Below are 25,323 nucleotides of genomic sequence, written 5' to 3'. Positions count from 1 at the left end.
TTCCTTCAGGATGTATTCCATTCATAAGAATTAGCTCATTCTGTGAGACACCTTTCTCATTGTCTGGGTCATTCTTCATTCCCTTTCCTGTGTCTACCTGGCGAAGCTGATAACCTAGCAGAGAGCCTGTTAGAAAGCTTATTAAATCTAAGGACGAAATGGAATTCTTCAGAACAAGACGTGCCACCACATAATGGTTCTAAATTGCTCATGGGACAAGTCTCTGATGAGGCTACCTTGTAAGACTTAAATGAGAGCACGTTCTGTGAAAATGAACACTGGCAACCAAGCCACCTTCCTTCTTAAAGTCTAGCTCCCTGAGGCAGCCTGCTTCTGCAGAGTGATGTAGTTGAAAGAGCCATTCATTCAGAGTCAGAGAGTCTGGATTCAAGTTTTGATTGTACTACTCCTTGTGTGACCTTGAAAAAGTTTCAGTTTCCTTTCCTGCAAAATGGGAGTAATAAAACTTATTCTATACATACTTCACACAATTTTGGTTAGTCACCAAGCATTCATTAAGTGCCTACTACGTGCCAGACACTGTGCTAAGTCCTGGGGATCCAAAATAAAGGCAAAAGACAGTTTCTAGTGAGGGAGACAACTTACAATTAACAAGGTGCAATGCATATGTGGGCCTCAGTTTTCTCTTCTGTAAAATGAGGAGTTTGGAAGAGAGGGAATAAACATTTATATAGTACCTACTATGTACCAAGCAATGAGCTAAGCACTTTTTTGTGGGGCAATGGGGGTTAAGTGACTTGCCCAGGGCCACACAGCTAGTAAGTGTCAAGTGTCTGAGGCTGGATTTGAACTCAGGTCCTCCTGACTCCAGGGCTGGTGCTTTATCCACTGCACCACCTAACTGCCCCAACTAAGCACTTTTTGTTTTTGTTTTTGGATTTTTTTGTAGGGCAATGGGGGTTAAGTGACTTGCCCAGAGTCACACAGCTAATAAGTGTCAAGTGTCTGAGTTCAGATTTGAACTCAGGTCCTCCTAAATCCAAGGCCTGCACCACCTAGCTGCTCCTACAAAATGCTTTCTTAACAATCTTTCTCAGTCCTCCCAGCTGCTAAAACATAGTGGGTAAATGGAGATCACCTGAAAAGGAAAGGAAAACATTAGCCATGGAAGGTGGGTGGAGGGAATTGGGAAAGGTCTTGAGGAAAATATGATAAACTTTAAAGTGAGTTTTTATCATTACAGGACACTAGAACACAAAGGAGCCATTAAGAACATCTCTGAGTCCTTCACTTTATAGATGAGGAAACTGAGGCCCAGACAAGTTTGGTGGCTTGCCCGAGGTCACTTGTCCAAGGTTACTTTTGTTTTGGTTTTTGGTTTTTGTGAGGCAATTGGGGTTAAGTGACTTGCCCAGGGTCACACAGCTAGCAAGTGTCAAGTGTCTGAGTTCAGATTTGAACTCAGGTCCTCCTGAGTCCAGGGCTGGTGCTCTATCCACTGTGCCACCTAGCTGCCCCTCCAAGGTTACTTTTGGAAAGTAGAAAGCAGAACCAAGATTAAAGAATGGATTTCCTTGATCACTGGCTGGTGTCTTTCCTCTGAGTCTATTGAACAATACATTTCTTGGGTTGGCTAATTGTCTGGATATTTGTTTGGTTTTTATATTTGCTCAGCAATGAGGGTTCACAAAATGCTCCTGTCCTATCCAGGTTGGCACCCTTAATTATGGCTTTAAAGCCATCCATCTTCAAGTAAAGGAATGAGAGGGGTTTTTGGGCAGGCTTTGAGCTGGCAAGCCTCCCACTAGCTGATGCTAACTGGCTTCCAAGAAGTGGTTAAATGCAAGGTCTAGCACCATGGCTAGATCCCCAATGTTCCAATGTGCTCCTGGCAACAGTGCCCATCCAAGTATCGCCTGCTTGCTTTCTCACTGAGGCTTGCTAAATGTGAGTTTAGTGAGGTTCCAGACAGAGAGGCAACTACTAAAGGCATCCAAGATCCTAGTCTTCCAGCATTGGAGGAGAACACAAAAGAATAAGAAAGCTAGATGTGCTTGTTGGGAGAACCCAGTCCAGATGCAGGTATCACTGCTTCTGGAACACATGCAGGGTACATGGAGAATTTGTGATCTTGCATGCCCTTCTGAATGCTGATTAAAAGTGATAACAGACTGATTTAGCATTATGCAATTGCATTTAAACTTAATTAAATGATGCTAAATCGATTAAAATACTCTGCATTGGGGAGAGCAGATGAGTTTTATGGGTCCAGGTTGCCAAATATAGGAAACAAATTGCCTCTGGTGTCCAAGTTATTGTATGTTATAGCATCTCCAAGGTAACAGTAGCAGTTGCAGAGCACATTTTCATATTTTAATTAAAAATATAAACTGCCCAGCCTGGGATGTTCTCCTCACTGTGGTAAAGTACATCCACAAAAGCCACAATGTTTGCCTTGTAGGAATAAGTCAAAACCAAGTCTTAAGAGAAAGATGCTGTAGGGTGCTATTTTCTGCTGACAGGGTTGTATAGGAGGAATTTGGAGACCTGGATTCATGTTCTGACCACTTCAGGGTGGTGGGTCTTTGTGCGTCCCCCTTGATCTCTTTGGCCTTCCTTATTAGTCTTGACTTACTACCCTGTGGAAACTTGTTTCAATCTGATCTTCATTTTCATCTCCAAAAAGCCCTACGGAGCATCATCTTTCATCCCTTTGAGTCTCTCCAACCCAAGACCTTCCCAGTGAAAAGTCTCCCAGCTATAAAAGTGTTGAAAAGTACTAAGACTTTTGGGACACCCAATATAGCACTGTGGAGATTTCTTTCTTCTTCTTTTTTTTTTTTAGCAAGGCAATTGGGGTTAAGTGACTTGCCCAGGGTCACACAGCTAGTAATTGTTAAGTGTCTGAGGTCAGATTTGAATTCAGGTACTCCTGAGTCCAGGGCCGGTGCTCTATCCACTGCGCCATCTAGCTGCCCGCACTGTAGAAATTTCAAAAGCATTTGCTTTGCACCACCTCTGTGAAGTGGATAGGTCAAGCATTGTGAATTCCAATTTACAGATGAGAACTATAATGTTTAAACACTTAGTTACAATAGGTTCAAATTAATTAGTCAGAGTTAGATAATTATCAAGAGCCAGAACTTGTATTTGCAACCATATCTCCTAACTCCAAACCCAGCATTCTTTCTTTTTTGTTTTATTTTGGTTTTTTTTGCAAGGCAATGAGGGTTAAGTGACTTGCCCAGGGATACACAGCTAGTAAGTGTCAAGTGTCTGAGGCCAGATTTGAACTCAGGTTCTCCTGAATCCAGGGCAGGTGCTTTATCCACTGTGCTATCTAGCCCCCCCCCCCAGCATTTTTTCAATGAAACTATGCCGCTTCCAATATATACTGGCTGAACTGAAAAATCACCAGGTTAAGATACACAGAAAAAGGCTTAGTTTATTTTTCTATGATTCTGTTGACTTTCCCTAGAGTTTAAAAATTCACCAGATAAACAAACAAACAAATAAATAAATAAAGACCTTCTTGGGAACCAGGATTTTGCCTTATATTTTTGCATATACCATTGAACATAACAAAGGATTAAATCTAGAATGGGTTTATGTTACATCATTGAACATGGTGCCTGGCACACAGTGAGTGCTTAATGAATGCTTACTGGCTGAATGACTCACTAAAAGTGGCCACTAAAAGTGGTTGGTTGATTTTACAAGGTTTCTCTATGGTATGAAAAAATGATGTCAGTCATTCAACAAGTATTTGTGGAACATCACCTTGTGGAAAGGCATTGTATTAGCATTGCATTATGGGAATGAGAAATATAAGATCCCATCCTTGCTTCATGCCCTCAGGGACTTTGTAATCTAGCTGGGGAAATATACATACAGTCCTGAAAACAGGTGCTAATGAATGTAGTCCTCAAGTGTGCTAGTGTTGCAGAGACTAACTTTTTAACTATAATAATCCAGTCTGCCATTACTATAGGTAATTCTTGTTTGACACCTCTGCCTTGTCTATTTGTTTATATCTCTCTAACTAGATTAAAAAGTCCTTGAAGGCAGGAACCAGGGATAGTATGTGCTATTTCTCATTACCGCAATGGAATATCTAGCACAAAACTCTTTCTTCTGCCAGCTTCTTGTAGGCTGCTATGTGCCTAGAGGCACTTGATATTATCCATAGGGACATAGCAAATACCCAGCCCTGAGCTGACTTTGCTGGGGACACTAAAATCCTAAGAAGAGTCAGGTGATTTTTCAGTTCCACTGCAGAAAGCACATGAGCTGAAAAGGAGTTAGTTCCTTTTAAAAGGCACCACCAACAGTAAATCACATTAGTTGTCCAGGTGTAGGCTAACATTATCGTTAGAAATAAATAATCCCTCATATTCTTGGAGTAGAGAGTAGTATATAAGTAGTATAAATCTATAACCACACAAGAAATTGTAAGGACTGTCTCATTGGCATGGGCATACAACTTACTGATATGCTACAGGAATCTCCATCACGTTCAGCCTGAATTTCCACATTTCCAAGGTGCAGGATAGAAGCAATTATCTTAAAAATACTTATCTGATGGGACTCTCTGACTCCTAAAAGGGAAAGGGAAAGGGATGAATTATTCCCAATTTTCATGGCAGCATAGAAAGTGAGATTTAACTGTCTTAGATGGAGTGTGTGTGTGCTTGCTTTTTGTTCAAAGCCAACAATTTTACAGACAATCTAGACAAGCACCCTTGACAAGTAATCACCATCCAAAGGAATAGTGCTAAGGGTGAAAAGGATTCCTGGGCTGAACTATTAAATCCTCACCCAGAACCACTTGGGTCAGAATGGCTGGATATGAAACAGAGGTACCATCATGAAGACTCATCTTGGACTTCATTTCAACCAGACATTTAAGGACATTTTTATGGTTCCATAAGGAGAGATAATTTATCTGTAATAATCGTTCTCCAAATATAATCTCCTGTAAACATCTGTGACACACATCTAAAGGGCTGTCAAGGGAAAGTGAGGAAGACTCTTCAGGAGATTGTTATGGTAAGGGCTGTGATGGCAAGCCAGTCCTCAGCCTCACCCCTCCCCTTCACAGCCTCTTCCTTGCTAAACCACACCTATCAGAAACACACCTTAAATATAACTCATACACATCTTTTCCTGAATCTCTATAGATAAAAATACAGAGTCAAATTTTAATTTTCCTGGAGAATGCAGGGCTACCAGGTATGGATAATGGAAAAACAACAAAAAATTTGTAGTTTTAAAATGGGATATCTTTTTTTTTTTAAAAGGCATTAAAGCCCATGCTTTACTTAAGCTAATAGGAAAGTGAGTTTGTATTCCCAGCATGTAGGCTGGGAGAAAAGAGGAAGCCAGCTTGGATTGCAAAAAGTATCACAGATCACTCAGGAAGTGAATAATGTACATGTACCCACACAAAGCAATCACAATCTAGTTTTGATTAACATCGACAGCTCCTTCCCCCAACCCTCATCCCTCAAATGACTCAGGGACCAAATGCACACATAGTATACATTGCTACTCAACGAACTGGTCAAAGGGAGGAAAGTTAAAGCACCCCTGTTATGTTTGTTTAGGGCCTGGTGTTTCAGAAGAAGACCTGAGGACAGGTGCATCCCCACACCTTGTATTTACCTGTAAAAAAAACCTTAGGGCTTCCTTGCCCAGAGAAGATCTTTTATATCGGGTATGCCAGGGATAGGAGAAAGGATGCCATGGGGCTTGAGAATATCCATTTAACTAGGGCCTTTCTGTCTCAGAAAGACAGAAATGGGATTATCAGTGCTAAAACCAAATCTAGGCTTCATTAGGAATAATAGAATATCCAGTTTACAGGAAGTTAAAATCCTGCTGTTTGTATTGGTTAGAACATGCTGGAGTTACATATCCAGCTCTAGGAGGAATGCTTTAAGAGGGACCCTGAGAGATGAGAAAATATTCAGTGAAGGATGACTAGGATGATGATGAGGGTCCTGAAAACGAGGCTATATACATACATACGTGTGTGTATATGTTAATACCATACTTCTCAGAAACATGTGTGTGTGTGTGTGTGTGTGTGTGTGTATATATATATATATATATATATATATATATATATGAAGTTTTGATATTTACTTTAAAAGATTAGTCAGGGAGGTGATAACTGTCTTTGCATATTTAAAAGGCTTCAGTGCAGACGTTTATATTTTCTGATGTGACCCCAAAGAATATAACCAGGGCCCATGGGTAAAAGGTATATAGGAAGGCAGATTTTGACTCAATATAAGAAAAAATGTTTTAATTACTATAGAGATTCAAAAATAGAATAGGTTTCTTTTCTTTTCTTTTTTAGGAGACAATCATAGTCAAGTGCTTTGCCTAGGGTCACATAGCTGTAAGTGTCTGAGGCCTAATTTGAACTCAGGTCCTCTGGACTCCAGGGCTGGTGCTCTAACCATTGTGCCACCTAGCTGGCCCAAATAGGTTTCTTTTTAATGTAGTGTGACTTTATTGGAGGTAGTCACCCAGCCTGCACTGGGTGATATAGGAAGAAAGATGCTATTTGCATCTAGACAAAGGACTGATAAAAAGAAGTATAGAATAATTATATATATACATATGTGTTTATGTGCATATGTATATATATGTTTGTGCCTAATGGTAGCCATCTCTAGAGTGGGGGAGGGAAAAATGATAATTTTATTATATATTTGAAGGGAATAGCAAATTGTGCATAGTGAATATGCAGTTCCATGTACATTCATCTTTTTTTCTTGCTTGTTTTATTCCATAAACTAAAAATACAATTAAAAAAAAGATTTTTGGTATATCCAACTTTTTAGTTACTATTCGCTTAGGTCTTTCACCAAGAGCCCAATTCTAAAGCTCTACACTAGATTTAATCATCTTTCAAAGAATGATGTCTCCTCAAGCACTAGCTTGTCCTTTCTGCTCAGCACGATTGCTACAAAGCCATTTTTTAAAGCCCTTATCTCTTTTCTTACAGGCAGAAGGTAATGTGAGGGGCCAGTCATGTCATGTGCCATTCATAACCCTCCAACCTATGACCTTCTCCCTCCATCCTTTGGATAAAAGGGCACAAGAAGGGGAGCCCTGAGTTGGGGAATGCAGAGAAGGAGGACAAGTCAAATCTATCTTTCAGCTGCTGGGAAAACTGAACATTTTCTGCTGACTTTGGCAGCCAAGATTCCCATTTTCCTCTCTCCTTACACAGGAATTTGCTTGCTGTGCAGTATTTGCACCTAATTCCAAGCTAAAAAATGCTACACTGGGTTAGCCATATGATCTAGTCAGTAGAATCCATCAACCTTTCTTGAACAACTGAATTTTTGGGATAAACATGATAGTTTCTTTATCTTCCAAAGTTCAGAAATACATTTAATCATCCTCAACTACACTACTGGGGATCAACTATGGACAAATTTAATTGAAGCTCTTCATGAATCTTTCCCCATAATTTAGCCAAGGCAACTTCTTGGTTATAGGAGATTTCCAGAAGTATTTTTGTTCCCATTGAATTGAAGTAAAAAAATATCCTCTCCTTTAATTATAATAAAATTAAATCAAAATGCAGATTGCTTTGATGATGGCTACTAATAATTTAAAAGCCACATCAATAACAGAATAGGATAACATCCCATGGTCCTCACAGAACTGCACATGGAACTGCAAAGAAGAGTTGAGAACTGTGTTCTAGAACCATCTATCCAACATGATCAAGAGGAAGCCTGTCAGAGCAATAAAGACTCAATAAGAATTAGTGAGTAATGGAATTTTAAAGTTAGAAAGGGCTCTAGTGTTCATTTTAGGAAGTGGCCTGGAGTAATGGATAGACAGAGTGCTGAACATGGAGTCAGGAAGACCTGACTTTCAATCTTGCTTCTGAAACTTACTATCCATATGTCCTGGGCAAGTCATTTACTTATCTGGGGCTCAGTTTCCTCACCTGTAAAATGAGGATTATAATAGAATTTGCCCCACAAGATTGTTGTGAGAATCAAGTGGGATAATATGTGTAAAGCATTATAAAATGTTAGCTATTATACTGATTATCTCTATAACCACACAGTCCTTGAAGAAGGAAATGGCAAACCAGTATCTTTGCCAAGAAAACCCCAAAATGGATCACAGAGCTGGACATGACTGAAAGGACTCAGCAACAAAAGTGACAAAAAACCTCCTTGTTTAATAATATAAGATGAATTTGAGGTCCAGAGAGGGGAAATGACTCGTGAATGGCAAAGCTATGAGAAGAATAAGGGGACTTCTGATATTATTCTTCAAATAGTTGAAGAGCTGGCTTGTGGAAAAGGTGTTAGAATTAGTCTGATTCCAAAACAAAACCAGGATCAAGAGGTGGAAGTCACAGAGAGGTTGATTTTTGTTCAATGTAAAGAAAGGCATTTAAAAAAAAAAAAGAAAGGCATTTAAACTATCAGAGGGGCATGCCAACAATGAAACAAGGCAGATTCTGAGAGTATTGAAATACAGGCTGGATGACAATCTGTTAAGAGATATTCTAGGGGGCAGCTAGGTGGCGCAGTGGATAGAGAACTGGCCCTGGAGTCAAGAGGACCTGAGTTCAAATCCAGCCGCAGACACTTGACACTTACTAGCTGTGTGACTCTGGGCAAGTCACTTAACCCTCATTGCCCTGCCAAAAAAAAAAAGAGAGAGAGAGAGAGAGAGAGAGAGAGAGAGAGAGAGAGAGAGAGAGAGATATCCTAGGAGGATTTCCTTCACCCTCCTGGTTGAAAGGTTGGATTTTAGATTAACTTTAAAGGGCTCTACCATCTTTGAGATTCTCTGTGATTCCAAATTCTGGGTCTCCCAAGAATCGGTTTAGGATTTTTTCCCACTGTGCAGCTTCCAAACCCATTCTTTGATGGTAAGAGGAAGAACATTAATCAATCTCACTGAAGATTTGTTTTATACTTGAGGTCTCCCCTCTCTATCTTTTCTACTGGCCTGACAAGCTAATGTTTCTGAGTGACTGAGAACCTCTTACAACTTTGCTCTCTCTGTAAATGAAGGCTGCATTTTAGAAACCCTAGAATCCTTTGAAATCTAGTACAAGGAAAAGGACATTTCCTCCCCCAAGATTTTCTCCCCAAAGATGTTTTTTTTTAAAATTCTTTGCAAATGTTATCTTTTTTGTGTGTGTGAGGCAATTGGGGTTAAGTGACTTGCCCAGGGTCACACAGCTAGTAAGTATTAAGTGTCTGAGGCCTGATTTGAACTCAGGTACTCCTGACTCCAGGGCCAGTGCTCTATCCACTGCGCCACCTAGCTGCCCCCCCAAAGATGTTTTAAAAGACCCTGTTCCCCTCTAATTCTCCTGCTTTCCCTACCCCCCCAAAAACCCTAAAACCTTACCAAGAAGAGTGAAGGCCTGTCTGGTTTTCTCAAAGTCGTCTGCATCATCCACACCTTCAATAGATGTGTCTCTTCCCTGGGAGACATAGAAAAAGTCCTCGGCACATGCTGTTTTAAGGAGGTAAAGGGGGGGGGGGAGAAAGTATAAAAGTTATGTCAGGAAAATGTCATTCCTGCATGCACTTTATATGTGACAGCCCAACAGGATCCCTCCTCTTTCTATATCATACTCCTAGAATTTTATTTCTATTACTAGCATGCCTAAGAGTTGCAAAGGAGAGATGGGAGAATGGGGAGAGAACTGGATAATACAAAATAGCAAATAACATCTTCTACCGAATACAAGTGTTCCTTTAAGCAAATATGATCCATGAAGACATGGATGGTAACAAAAAATAAGACTGGGATTTTTCTTTTTAAAGAAGTCAAGAACGATGACGATTATGTTTTATTCTTTTTTATATTTGACAGAGTTCAAAGAGAACTGGTCCTGAGATGGGTTCTTTTCCTATTAATCTTTTATATTTAATATTTGCCAGACTTTTTTACAGGTACATAAAATGATTGATGTTTATAAATGAAATTGTTGGGATGTTGATTCATTTTCTGTAGACTCAGCAGTATCTTTGGGGAAAAGTTCAGCAGCAGGAAGAGGCTGCGGATGATATGCACTTCCTTCTGTTCCTATGTGGTTTTCATTTCTTCGCTTCAGTCTTTACTTTGAAATTTTTTCATTCTATGTAATAGGAGATTAAGTATTCAGTATGATGACATCTATTAAAAACATTCTTCTTGGAGGCAGCTAGGTGGCATAGTGGATAAAGCACAGGCCCTGGAATCAGGAGGACCTGGGTTCAAATTTGACCTCAAACATTTGACACTTACTAGTTGTGTGACCCTGGGCAAGTCATTTAACTATTGCCTAGCAAAACAAAACAAAAGAAACAAAAAAAACCCCATTCTTCTTACATTTTTATGGATCAATGGTATGCCTGGATAGCTGTAGGTAAAGTTTCATCTGTAATAATACTGTGGTTACAGTAGAGACTATTTATAGAAATCTCAAGAATATTTTTGGTACTGTATTTATGAGAAATTTGTTTATGAAAGATAATGATTTGGATACATAATTTTACCCTCTTAATTACATTTTACTAAGTATCAATAGGACATCTAGGTGGCACAGTGGATAAAGTACCAGCCCTGGAGTCAGGAAGACCTGAGTTCAAATCTGGCCTCAGACACTTACTATGTGACCCTGGGCAGGTCACTTAACTCTGTTTGCCTCAGTTTCCTCATCTGTAAAATAAGCTGGAAAAGGAAATGGCAAACTGTTCCAGGGATCTTTGCCAAGAAAACCCCAAATGGGGTCACAGAGAATAAGATATGACTGAAACAACTCAACAACAGGTATCAATAGGAAAATAAATTTCACCTTACTGTGTAATTTTGCCCTAAGTGTATCACTGCAATCTGGAGAGGTTCACTTGGATATGAGTCACATTAAGACCTCGGAGTGACGGTGAGCTCCGAGGTTAAATTTCACATGCATGGTGGGAGAAAGAAGTATCCCTTCCTGTCTACTATGCTCTTCCAGATGGAACCTTCCAACACAGCCTGACCCTGCAAACAATCCTGCTTAAATGTCAATCAAATCCCATTAGGGGCTTGATTCAGAGGACTGATAAGGGGAGAACTTCCAAAAGGAATTTCATTGAGACAACTGAAGAGGAGAATAGATATTATTGTTATGGTTGTCAACAATAATAATGACTAGTATTTATATAGTGCTTTAAGTTTTGCTGAGGCAGCTAGGTGGTACAGTGGCTAGAATAACAGGGTCTGAAGTCAGGAAGACTCATCTTTCTTAGTTCAAATCTGGTCTCAGCCACTACTAGTCTTGTGACCCTGGACAAGTCACTTAACCCTGTTTGCTTCAGTTTCTCATCTATAAAATGAGCTGGAGAAAAAAAATCGCAAACAACTCCAATTTCTCTGCCAAGAAGACCCCAAATTCGGTCATGAAGAGTCAGACACAACTGAAACAACTGAACAACTTAAGGTTTACAAAGCACTGGACATGTTTTCTCACTGCATCATTAGAACAACCCTGTGAGATAGGTGCTGTTATAATTCCCCTCTTTACTGATGAGGAAACTGAGGCACAGAAAGGTTAAGTGAGTTGCCCAGGGTGACACAGCTAGTAAGAGTCTGAGGGTGCATCTGAACTCAGGATTTCCTGACTTCAAGTCTAATGGTCTATACATATCACTATCCAGCTGAAGACTTCTCTGGACCAGGGTATGGCAGTACCTCCTGGTCTGAGACAGGAATGAGCTCTTCATAGAGGTTGCCTTTAGGCCACCTCTTGAGCCTTGTACCCTTCCCCACAACAACTGTCCTTCCACCACAGGCAAGGAAATCAGGCCAAAATGATGGCATTGTGTTGCAGAGCTACTCAGGTCTTTCTAGGGAAAAAAAAAGGGAAATGGTTTTTTAAAAAAATTATTAATGTTAGGGACAGCTAGGTAGCACAGTAGATAGAGCACTGGCCCTGGAGTTAAAAGGACTTGAGTTCAAATCTGGCCTCAAACACTTGATACTTACTAGCTGTGTGACCCTGGATAAGTCACTTAACCCTCATTGCCCCGACCAAAAACAAAAAAAGATTTTCAAGCCTAAATACCATAGTACCTATGACTTTTTAAAGGTGATACTCATACAGTACATACAGGACTATGGACACAACCATCAATCCTCTCAAGAAAAAAAATTATTAATGTTGGAGACAAAAAAGGAAGTGAGCTGGGCTTATCCACCAGCAAAGTGGATATTTCCAAGCAGGGAGAAAACTAGAACATTTTACTATCCTTCTGAAAGATACTGGAATGGTGACCTCCCTAGCTTCATGTGTTGTGTACTTAAGATGCTAAATAAGTGCACATAGTGGGGGGTGGGGGGAGATAGGAAGAAAGGAAAGAGGATGAAAAGGGAAAGGAAGAAGTGGATAAGGAAGAGAGTGGGGGACAGGAAATAGGAGGGCAGAGGAAGGGAAGAGAAGGGAGCAGGGGGCTAAGTGCTGCTTCTGCTGCTAAGTGTCTGAGATGGAATTCAAACCCTTCAGAGTCCAAGTCCAATGACTCTATCCACTATACCACACTGCTACTGATTGAGTTGTAGTGAAGGCTTTTATCTCTCTTTGTGCTGTGTTTAAGTGTCAGACAACATTTCATTCCATCCATCTCAAGTTGAAAAAAAAAAAGAATAAGAGGAGATGGAAGAGGAAGAGGAGAAAAAGGGGACAGAGAAGTGAAGAGGACACTGAAAAGAGGAGAGGAAGAAAAGGAAAAATACAAAAAAGAGGACATCTTTATATTCCAAATAAACAACCATTCAGGATACTTAATGTGAAAGGAAAGAACGTTCATTTTCTACATCTTTCTACCTTTGATACATGGACAAATACATTTCCTATTGAAGTTTTGTGTCAGCTAGAAAAATGGTATCATACTAGCCTCACTGGATGTCAATTACTAAATATTTTAAATGAATAAGAAAGAAACTATAATCTCCTTCAATAACTTCTTCCATTAACTGAATTTTAGTTACTAAACTTAGAAAAATCCTTGAGTCTTTCCTCTCACAATCCCCTTCTGGAAATGGTTTCCAAGTCTCATCATCTTTACCACCATTATATCCCTAGTCCCTGCCCCCTCCCTCCATTCAGAAGGCCACCACCTTAATTCAGGCATTCCATTCTTTATCTCCTCTATGTACAGTGAATGTCAAAGAACAGGCACTTAATTTATGATGATTTTTTTTCCTCCTCTCACTTGAACAATTGTAACAACCTTTTAATTGGTCTTCTTTCCAGTCTTTTTTCCAATCCATCTTCCACACAGCAGGTAAAATAATCTTCCTAAATCACAAATCTGAGCATGTCATTTCACTCCTCAAGAACCCTCTGAAGCATGTTATTGCCCACAGGATGAAATCTAAACTCCTGAGTTTGACATTTTAAGCCTATTACAATCTGGCTTCAGTCTTTCTTCCTAGGCTTGTTATTCATTATTCCTTTTTATATATTCCAGTTCAAGCTAAAATGGCCTGCTTGTTTTTTCCCAAAATTTGTGCTTTGTCTCCCATCGCTGTGTCTTTGGAAAGACTGCTCCCCATTTCTGAACTGTACCACTGCATTCTAGAGTCCCTGGTCTCCTTTATGGCTCAGTTTATGTGCCATCCCCTAAGAGAAAGCCCTTCCTGATCCCCTCACTTGTCAGTACTCTCCCTCCTCCTCCTCTTTTACCTCCTCCTTGTCCTCCTCCTCCAATTATTAGGCATATATTTATTTACCTACTACACCCCCTTCCCAACAGAATGTAAGCTCCTTCAGGGCAGGAACCATTTTGTTTTGTCTTGTCTCTGTATCTCCAATGATTAGCATATGTTTGTTGAATCAGATTGGATGTGGAGAATCCATGAAAGAGTGAGCAGTCACATAGCACACACTGTGCTTACAGGTTCAAAGGTTTATAGATTTAGAACTTGAAGGAACCTAAGAGGTTATTCTACTCTACTCCCCTAATTTTATGTATGAAACCAAGGGCCAGAAAAATTAAATCACTAAGTGCCTGAGATGGAATTGGAACCCTTCAGATTCCAGATCCACTATACCACACTGCTACTGATTGAGTTGTAGTGCAGGCTTCTATCTATATGCTGGGTTCCAATGTCAGACTTAACATTTCATTCCATCCATCTCAACAAGGTGATCATACCCAAATGGGTTTCAGAAATATGCTCACATGGGCGTTCATTCTCTCTCTCTCTCTCTGATGAGACTTATTAGTGTTATTTTTGTAACTTAAGGACAGAAAGTACATTTTATGAGGAGTAGAAAAGGATGGTACAAAGGGATAAAGATTCTCACTGGACCCATCAGCAGTTACTAGGGTGGCTACTTGTGGTTCCCAATCACACAGAGACAGTACTGCAGATTATGAAAGGCAGACGCCTGCATCCACATAGCCAATCTACCGTAATGTGTTAAGAAAGTTTTATTGTCAGGGCACAAGAGCATAGTAAAGGATCCTTGTTTAGCTCCCAAATCCTCTAGGATAGCAAATCAGAGTGCAGGAGTATGACTTACTGGTAAAATTATGTTATTTTGGACTGTTTTACCCAGAAGCCCAAAGAGTTCTGCATGGCCCCAAGGTACGCATCATGAAAAAGTAATTTTTCCACATCAGTGCACTACATAAGCAGAAAAGAATTAAGACAATTTGTTTCCTATTGTGGTAAAAAGTGAAAGCTTTTAACAGTCGGTTAGGATAACTGAAGGACGCCAGTTTTTGAAGGACCACCCTTTTGGGGAGGAGACCCTGACGAACCGCCCGTGCGTCTGTTAAGCACTCCACTTCCGGGGTGCGAGCTTAAAAGCAAGGAGAGAATAGAAGTTGGTCTCTTTTTCACTCGCTTGTTCAACTGGCTCACTCGGCACACACACGCTGACTCAGGTTCGATAGCGTGGTCCTTGGTGATCAGCCTGGTCCTCCGTAATAGCACGTGCTTGACGCAGTTCTCAGCCTCAGAGGTGGCCTTGGTTTGTTTTTTTTTTTTTTAAGTGAGGCAATTGGGGTTAAGTGACTTGCCCAGGGTCACACAGCTAGTAAGTGTTAAGTGTCTGAGGCCGGATTTGAACTCAGGTACTCCTGACTCCAGGGCCGGTGCTCTATCCACTGCACCACCTAGCTGCCCCTGGCCTTGGGTTTTTGGTAAATTCTATACTGAATATAGACTAAGCTTAGATCTAAGACTATTTATTTGTATTTCTACTTTCCTATCTCTCTAATCAACATCACCTTGTTTTGTTGGCTAATTAATTCCCAAACAACAAAAGCTCAGAGGCTTCTTTCACTTACTGGTCTGGGAGAGATATATAAGGGAAAGGTTAAAGGGGAGTTTAATGCTCTTGTATCCAATTTTAAATCTCACACTATTACTTTAAAATTATACTCAGGACAAAATGGTCCAATTATACCCAAACTTGTATCACTATTATTTGTTCATTTCATACAAAACCATCCCTTTGGAATAATCTTTCCTTTCATCACAAAAGCAAGGCTTCTTTCTCCCTCTATCACTTCCTTTAGGAAAGAAGTGGGGCATGAATTAAACTTTGGGTTTGTTTTTTTTGTGAGGCAGTTGGGGTTAAGTGACTTGCCCAGGGTCACACAGCTAGTAAGTGTTAAGTGTCTGAGGCCGGATTTGAACTCAGGTACTCCTGACTCCAGGGCCAGTGCTCTATCCACTGCGCTACTTAGCTGCCCCAACTTTGTTTTTTCTAATCACTGTCTTCCAGTTAACTTACAATGGTTAACTCCCCTACTGGGGAGAACTTAATATCCTATAAGCATGGGGCCATTACTTGTTCAGCAAGTATCTATTGATCACCCAGCCTCCTGGATAGAAACTTTGCTTCAATTCTTCCCTCTTACTTCTCATAACTAATCAATAACTCATCTCATAACTCATAATCTCACAACTAATAACAAGTCCTGGTTATTACACCTCTCTAAGACATCTCATATCTGTTCCTTCTTCTATTCCTATTGACACTTCCCTGATAGAGGCCCTCATGGGCTATCTCCTGTATTACTGAAATAGTCTCCTAATTGGTCTTTCTATATATGTTCATTTACCTCCAATCTATTCTTCATGCCACTGTCAGAATAATCCTTAGGCATCTATCTGTTCATGTCACTCCTTTGCATACTGTGCAACACATAAACACCTTTCTCTAGTATCAAATGTTTCCCACAATATGGTACCATCCTGTTCTGTCACTTTCTTCCACACACTCCACATGCTTGTCACACCAGACTAATGCTCACTATGCTTTAAGCAATGCACTAGATGCCAGGGAAACAGATTTATTAGCGAGACTGTCCGAACTTTCAAGGAGCATATGGGATGAGGGGGAATGCATGCTCACAGATAAATACATGACATGGACAAGATACACAGAGTGTGATTTTTGAGCAGTGGGACTAGCAGCTAAGAAGAATCAAGGAAGGCCCTTTGAAGATGGACTTGATCTGATCCTTGAAGGGAGCTAAGAATTTCAAGAGGAGAGATGAAGAAGGAGAGTATGTCAGGAGTGGGGGAGGGGGCAGGTAGTGCAAAAACATGAAGGCAGAGGGTGAATGTTATGTATGAACAAATAGGCCAGTATGACTTGGGTTCAGAGTGTGTGATGCAAAGTAATATGTAACTAGCCTGGAAAGACAGACTGGAGTCAGACTACCAAGATTCAATGGAGTAGTACATATTTTATTGTAGAGGTAATAAGGAGACACCAAAGCTTTCTTAACAGGAAAGTGACATAATCAAGTCTGCTTTAGGAATAGCAATTTAACAGCTGCGTGGAAGATGGATTTGGGGAGGGGGAGACAAGATGGATGCTTACCAACAAAATACAACAACATTCCCATCCACCTACACAGAGTTATGATTCAAGGCTAAACTTAATATAAAACATAACTCTTAAGTCTTTTTTTCCCCTTACACCTAACAGATGCCTCTTCTGTGATCACTAGTGAATAGCTGGCCAGCCAGTATTGCTTGATAAAGCTTATTTGGGAGGAGGAAAATCCTGGAAGAACAACTTTGGGTCCCAGATTTTGAGACAAGTGTGTCACTCTGGCTCTTAACCTGAGGAAGCAAAACCTGAAAGCTTTCTCAAACTGCGCCGCCCCCCCCCCCCATATGCTGACATCTCTCACATGTTGGCTTTTTTGTTTTTTTGAAAACACCCATGATGACTCATCCTGCTGGCCAGGCAAAGAGACACTTTCTGTGTTGATTCTTTTCCCCTCTGTTTGCCAGAGTATGGGTGTCCAAAATAGCTACATGCTACTCAGGATAGATCAGATACCATTGTTGTCCCAGCTAAAGCTCACCCTTCTGTGGATTCATTGTTCTAAAGCTGCCTTTTATCTTCAGTGCCGTTGTTTGTGTTTTATGGATATTTTTTTTTGAGATTCACTGAGTTCTTAATAAAAGTCACAACTCACATGTATTCTTTGTCCTATGCTCTCCTTCCTCTTCCCCTCCTTCCCTCCCTATTCCTACTCTCCTCTCCTTCCTCTCTCCCTCCCTCCTCTCACACATGGATGTGTGTGTATGTGTGCATGCATGAATGTACACATGCCACCATCAAAACAATTTTCAAAGCCTTCCTGGTAAGAAAATACTCCTCCCAATGTCCAGACTGTGATGTTTGCTACAGTCACCACAAAAATTATTATGTTTTATGTTATAGAGTGATTTCTGCTTTATGTAGCACCTGCCCATCACTTAGGTGATACTCTCAATGTCTATCTTCTCCAGCACCATGTAAGCTCTCTGAGGGCAGGAACGGATTCATTTTTTGTTGTTGTTGTTGTTTCTTTGTTTGTTTTTGGTTTTTTTGTGGGGCAATGAGGGTTACGTGACTTGCCCATAGTCACACAGCTAGTAAGTGTTAAGTGTCTAAGGATGGATTTGAACTCAGGTCCTCCTGAATCCAGGGCTGGTGCTTTATCCACTGTGCCACCTAGCTGCCCATGATTAGTCATTTAAAAAAAAATTTTTTTTTTTGGTGAGGCAATTGGGGTTAAGTGACTTGCCCAGGGTCACAAAACTAGTAAGTGTTAAGTGTCTGAGGCTGGATTTGAACTCAGGTCCTCCTGAATCCAGGGCCAGTGCTCTATCCGCTGCGCCACCTAGCTGCCCCAGATTATTTTTTGATTGTGTATTACCAGTACCAAGCACAGCAATCCATTAATAAATGCTTACTGAGGGGCAGCTAAGTGGCACAGTGGATAGAGCACAGGACCTGAGTTCAAATCCAGCCTCAGACACTTGACACTTAGTAGCTGTGTGACCCTGGGCAAGTCACTTAACCCCAGTTGCCTCACCCCCCAAAAAATGCTTACTGAATCATAGATAGGTAAGAAAGTTTATTGTTATTTTCATTTTATAAATGAGGCAAATGAGGCTCTCAGAGTCTAAATGAGTTGCCCAAAGTCACAATTAGACAGTAGCAGATACTTTGTTCTATAGGATTATAAAATCATAGGTCTAGAGGCAGAACAACTTCAGAGACCGTCTAACTCAACCCCCTCTTTTTATAATTAATTTTTAATTGTTAAGCGTTGATTTTTTTCTCCTTCTGATCCCCCATCTTCAAGAAAGAAAAAGAAAAAAATATCTACTAGTGATAATATGCATAGTCAAACAAAACAAATTCTCATAATGACCATGGCCAAAAGATATGGCTCCCTCTATATCACCTCTCAGTTAGTAACTGGATAAAATCCTTCTAATCCCCTTACTTTACAGGAAAAAAAATCAAGGTCTAGGGGCCCAAGGTCACAGAGGTAACACGGATCACAAGAACATTTAAAAACAGGTCCTCCAATTCTAGAATCAGCATTCTTTCCACCATACCTTTTTGTATAGGCTAGACATCTTGACCACTACACCAGCTGGTAGTAGACTGAGATAGGAAAAGTGCTATCAGTTTAATGCGTATCATAGCAGCCACTAGTTCTTGTTTCCTATATGAAAAAGGCTACTTACTGAGGGCAAACTCTTTAAACTCTGGAAGGCTGGCTGCTGCACAGAGCTGATAGAAGATATGGTAATTCCTTTCTTCATCTGCCTGAAGGAGAAAAAGAAAAGAAAGTTAAGCTGTTTGAGGGGAAGCCACCACCTCGGTTCTTCCTTTACCTATCATCAAATGGTGAGGACACCCTCCCTTACCTCCTACTCCATTCCCCCCACATTCTACTCTCAGTCCCAAATGATCCATTCTCCATTTAAGAACAATCTTCCATATATGACCTCTTGAAAATGACTATGCATGAAATGAATTTGATTCTCAGTTCTAAATAGCTCATCACTGTTGTTCAATAAAAGATCATATTAATCAACAGATTCTTATGGAGTATCTGCCATGTGCAAGATTATTGTGTATGAAATGGTATAAGGTATGCCCTCAAATAGTTTACAATCTGGCTTGAGAGATAAAAACACAAGAGAAGTTATGTGATGAGTCAAATTAGAAGCTTATAAGATTTCTTTTTTAAAAAAAGCATTTATTTTATTCTGAACTTAAATGAAATAAATATTTCCATAATACAGTAGAATAGTATTAGAGAATAATCCCTCCCCTCCCCAAGACAGCAAACAATCTGATATGGGCCATACATGTATGATCATGTAAAACATCACCATACTTGTCACTCTGTACAAGCAAACTAAAATCATAAAAAATGTAAGAATGTGAAAAATAGCATGCTTCAGTCTATTCCATCAATAGCAGTTCTTTCTTTTTTAAATTGTTTTTAAATTTAAATTTAATTTTTTTAAATATCAGTTCTTTCTTTGGAGGTGGATCATATATTTCATCAGTAGTCCTTTGAGATTGTCTTGGATCATTGTATTGTTGAGAATAGTCAAGACATTCATACACAGTTCTTCATCAAACAATATACTGCTATCTCTGTGTACAGAGTTCTCTTGGTTCTGCTCTCTTCCCAATACATCACTCCATACATGTCTTTCCAAGTTTTTCTAAAGTCATCCTGCTTGTCATTTCTTATTGCACAATAATATTCCATCACCATCATATACTACATTTTGTTTAGCTTATAGGATTTCAAAGGAGGCAAAGATCATTTGGGGCCTAGGTAATCATGGGAAACTTCATGGAGTTAGTGGAACTGGAGATGCCAGAAGCATAGACAGGATTTAGAGAGATGGAACAGAGAACTAAGGATCTTCCACAGGGGAATGACATGAATAGCAGCTCAACAGGCTTAAGGAATCACAGATGTTTAGGCAACAAGGCAGTCAATTTGGCCAAAGTAAAGATACAATTGCATTCATTGCCTCAACTTCCTCACCTTGGACTTTGTTTTTATCATCTTGCAACCTGGCTTACAAACCCACAATTTGATTCACATTTTGTTCTCCCAGGTTACCCAGAATTCTTTGCCTGCTCAATCTAAAGCCGTCCTTCCCAATCCAGACTCATCATTTTTGAACTGTCTGCAACTTTTGACACTGCTGACTGACTCTTCCTGCATATTCTCCTCCATTGGCTTGTCTGATACCGCCTTTTATGGGTTTATCCCTTGCCTATTACACTGCAGCTTCTCAGTCCCCTTTGCTCAATCATTACCTATCCATCTCTAAGCAATGTCCTAGACTGCTCTTTTTCCCCTACACTTTCTCCCTTGGTGATCTCATATGCTTGTATGGGTTCAAATATCAGCTCTAAGCAGAGGATTACCAAATCTATGTAACAAGCCCTAATCTCTTTCCTCGATTTCAATATAGATCATTAATTGCATGCTGAATATGTCATGGATGCTGGTATCCCAAAGTCATTATCTGCCCTTCAACCAAATGTCCCTATTTCTGCTGAGGACACAAGCATCTACTTAGTGATTCAGATCCATAACTTCAGAATTATCTTCTCTTCCCTCCCCCTCTCACATTAGATGGTGAGTCCTTGAGGGAAGGGACTATCTTTTGCCTCTTTATGTATTCCCAGGGCTTGCCTTAGTGACTGGCACATAGTAGAAGCTTAATAATTGTTTACTGACTGATGGACCATTGATCCCCATATATCTGATCTCTTCCCCAGTCCTCCCAGTCCTGTTAATTCTTTCTTCACAACACTGTTCAAATATTCTCCTTTTTCTCTCCCACTCCAATCCATGTCCTCATCACTTCTTTCCTGGATTATTACAGGACCCTCCTAATCGGTCTCCCTATTTGTAATCTCTCCTCACTCCACTCCGCATAGAGCCATGAAGAAATGCTTTCTAACGTACAAGCCACGACTCTACACAAAGACTTGCAGTATTTCTTCATTGCCAAGAGGAAAAAAAACCAAACTCTTCAGCCTGTCTCTTGGGACCCTCCACAATCTGGCTCGAAACTACCTTTCAAGTCCTTATTTCCTACTCTTTCTTGAAACTACCTTTCAAGTCCTTATTCTCCTCAAACCTAGATTTCAGCCAAATGGGATACTAGTTATTTCTCAAAAATCTGTTCATTCCCACAAGTCCTGTGCCCAGAATACAATGCCTCTTCACCTCTGCATCTCAGAATTTTTGCCTTCTTTCAAGGCTAAGCTCATGTGCCACATTCTAGGTGAAGGGTTCTCTGACCCTTCCAGTTATTAAAGCATTACATTCCTAATTTTCCTTACATTTCCTTATCTGTGACTACATTATATCTATCTCATTACAATGTAAGCTTCCTGAGGGAAGGGATTGTTTTGTTTTTGTATTTGCATCTTCAAAATTGTTTAGTAAATGCTATTGAATGGAATGCTCATTCTGTACACAGCATTGAAATAAATTACTTTCTTTGCTGCATTGGTAGACAAAGGTAGTGGGGTTGTCAACCTGAAACAGAATTAGTACTAAAACAAAAAGACTCCTTTTAAAATTTATTCGACCTTTGTGATGCATCAATATGGAGCAAAGCACCACAGAAAGTCAAAAAGGAGCTTCCAAATAGATAATCTCTTTGAGTGTGTGGTGGTGGTGGTGGGGTAGCAATTGGAGTTAAGTGACTTGCTCAGGGTCATAGAACTAGTAAGTATCTGAGACTGGATCTGATCTCAGATCCTCCTGACTCCAGGGCTAGTGCTTTATCCACTGTACCAATTAGCTATCCCCAATAACCTCTTTAAAGAATGCAAGACAGGGGCAGCTGGGTGGCGCAGTGGATGGAGCACCGGCCCTGGAGTCGGGAGTGCCTGAGTTCAGGTCTGGTCTCGGACACTTGGCACTTACTGGCTGTGTGGCATTGGGCAAGTCACTTAACCCCAATTGCCTCACCAAAAAAAAAAAAAAAAGAATGAAAGACAGAGGGGCAGCTAGGTGGTGCAGTGGATAAGAAACTGGCCCTGGATTCAGGAGGACCTGAATTCATGTCTGGCCTCAGACACTTGAGACTTACTAATTGTGTGACCTTAGGCAAGTCCCTTAACCATCATTGCCCCACAAAAAAAGAATACAATATTGTTTGATGAAAAACTGGGAATGATTTAACTATTCTCAGCAATAAAATGATCCAAGACAATCCCAAAGGACCAATGATGAAACACAATATCCACCTCCAAAGAAAGAACTCATATTGATGGAACACAGACTGAAGCATGCTATTTTTAACTTTCTTTCATTTTTTTGTTTTATTCAAGATTTCTTATATGAAATGACTAATATGATAATGTTTTACATAATTGTACATGTGTAATCTATATCTGATTGCTTACTACCTCAGGGAGCGGGGAGAGAAGGGAGGGAAGGAGGGATAAAATTTGGAATTCAAAACTATAAATAAAATTTTATTATTTAAACAAAACAATTAAAAATAAATAACTCAGCCCAACAATAACAAAAAATAATGCAAGAAAAACTTTTGGAACATCAAGAACTTGGGAAGAAACCTAATTTATGGAGCTTTGAGAAAGATGTAGAATTCAAATTAGCCAGAAAAGTACAGTGACTGGCCATGGATGTAGTTAGTTGGAAAGTAGGAATCAAAGGTAAAAAGGTTAATCAGGTGGATGTAAGAAGACCTGAATTTGAATCCTGCCTCAGACACTTACTTACTGGCTGTGTGGCCCTGGGCAAGTCACTTAAAATCTCTCAGTCTGTTACCTCCTCTATAAAATAGAGAAAATAATAACATCTACCTTACAGGGTTGATGTTAGAATAAAATGCAATTTATGTTTGTATGTGTGGGGGTATGTAGGTATAGGTATATATACACATGCATAAAGTATACATAGAGATATATACATTATATATGATATGATACACATATTTTATATATATACACACACACACACACACACACACATACACATGTGCTTTGCAAACCTTAAAGCACTATAAAATTCTAGTGATGATGATTATGTTACTGTTGTTACAGTTGCAAAAGCACATTGTAGACCTTCATAGATCAAGGCTAAGAAGGAAGGAAGAGAGAGGCCTTAGAAAATTGGTGCTCTGCCCCACAGGAACAGTAGAGCAATAGAGAATCATAGAAATAACAATTTTCAAGGAAAGTGATAACCAGGAGCTGGAGCTTCTTGAAAAATCAAGCAAGGGGGCAGCTAGGTGGTGCAGTGGATAAAGCACCGGCCCTGGAGTCAGGAGGACCTGAGTTTTAATCTGGCCTCAGACACTTGACACTTACTAGCTGTGTGACCCTGGGCAAGTTACTTAATCCTCATTGCCCTGCAAAAAGCAAACAAAAAATCAAGATAGAAAGAAGTTAGGCAGCTCCATTTCTCTGAGCTATCAAATATGATGAACACTGGCTAAAGTGCTGCAAAAAAAGGTTGCAACTGGAAAAAACAAAAACAAACAGAAAGATATTTATGACCCTGCACTTAGGTGGTGCCATAGTGTGCAGAGCACAACTTCCTGAGTTCAAATCTGACCTCGGAAACTTACTAACTGTGTGACCCTGAGCAAGCCACTTAATCCTGTTTGCCTCAGTTTCCTCATCTGTAAAATGAACCAAAGAAGGAAAAGAGAAAACCACTCCAATATCTTTGCCAAGAAAACTCCAAATGGTGTCATAAAGAATCATCATCAGCCTTTAGACATAGCAAAAAGGAAGGTTTATGGAACAAAGGATTACCAAATGCTCAGATATTCATGATGCAGGTTATCCCCTAAACCTTAGCACCATTTTAAGCTATTAGACTTTGTTGTTGTTGTTTTTTTGCGGGGCAATGGGGGTCAAGTGACTTGCCCAGGGTCACACGGCTACCAAGTGTCAAGTGTCCGAGGCCAGATTTGAACTCAGGTACTCCTGAATTCAGGGCTGGTGCTTTATCCACTGCACCACCTAGCTTCCCCAAGCTATTAGACTTTTAAATTATGAAACCTTAAAACGGCACTAAGACTTTGGGGATATACTGTACATCTGTCATACATTGTCAGGCATACATTGTAATATCTGGTCTTGCCAAGGCAATTGGGAAGTGACCAAGCAGGTGACTATTAACAGAAATTATTTAACTATGGCATATTTTTATTACCCACTCCTCCAGCTCTTTCCCTCACCCAGATCAAGAAAAATTCATATACAGACATTCATACCTATCATGATGGTCTTATAGATCATTCACTGTATATAAGATATACAGCCATCACAGCAATGCAGCTGTGAAAAGGACAAGGCTGGACATTTCTAACTTTGCATATCTGCAGAGGCAACTTGAGAAGTTGTGAAATCCTGCCCTCCCATCATACCTGGGCCATTTCAATCTCCATGAAACCATAAAAAAGTAATTAGACTATATACTCTCAATTACTACCTTTTTATTGAGCCAAATTTACAAATCCTACATACCGATTTCAAGGGAATAATAAGCAATTTTTAATTTTTATTTTCTACACCTATATAAAAATGACTAACTGCTTAACCTCAACCCTCTGAACAGCTGTTTTCCTGCCTGGACATGCTCCATAACACCTCTCTGCCATGCTTTGCCTGTGACTCTCCTACTTCAGTAGGATCTCCTCACCCCTCGGTCAAACTCCATTGCATATCTAGATCTCCCTTCCACCTTGAAAAGGTGCCTTGGGAAAGCTGTCCCACTCCTCTCTCATTTCCCTCCCCCAAGTTCTACCCTTGACCAGGATCATAGGACCATACACCTAGAGGCAGAAGGTATCAGTCCAATGTGCTCATGTGAAGAAGGGCAAATTGAGACCAAGAGAGGTTAAGTAATGATTATAATAATAATAGCTAACATTTATATAGAAATGTGCTGTGTAGTAATGTGCTGAGTGCTTTACAATTATTACCTTGTTTTATTCTCACAACAACCCTGGGAATTAGGTGCTATTATTATCCCCATTTTA

At 40.0% G+C, this 25,323-nt stretch overlaps 1 protein-coding gene across 1 annotated transcript in view; it reads right to left on the bottom strand.

Annotated features, from left to right (window-relative positions):
* Window positions 1-25,323, bottom strand: part of MYO5B (myosin VB) — a 577,307-nt gene that overhangs the window by 239,250 nt on the left and 312,734 nt on the right. The window contains 3 exon segments of the mRNA XM_043977928.1: window positions 4,450-4,559; window positions 9,370-9,477; window positions 18,994-19,075. Of these exon segments, the coding sequence (XP_043833863.1) occupies window positions 4,450-4,559; window positions 9,370-9,477; window positions 18,994-19,075 (300 nt within the window).

This window comes from Dromiciops gliroides, chromosome 1, assembly GCF_019393635.1.
Source record: "Dromiciops gliroides isolate mDroGli1 chromosome 1, mDroGli1.pri, whole genome shotgun sequence".
In the NCBI taxonomy this organism is placed as follows: Eukaryota; Metazoa; Chordata; class Mammalia; order Microbiotheria; family Microbiotheriidae; genus Dromiciops; species Dromiciops gliroides.
This window is presented reverse-complemented; position numbering and strand designations above follow the sequence as displayed.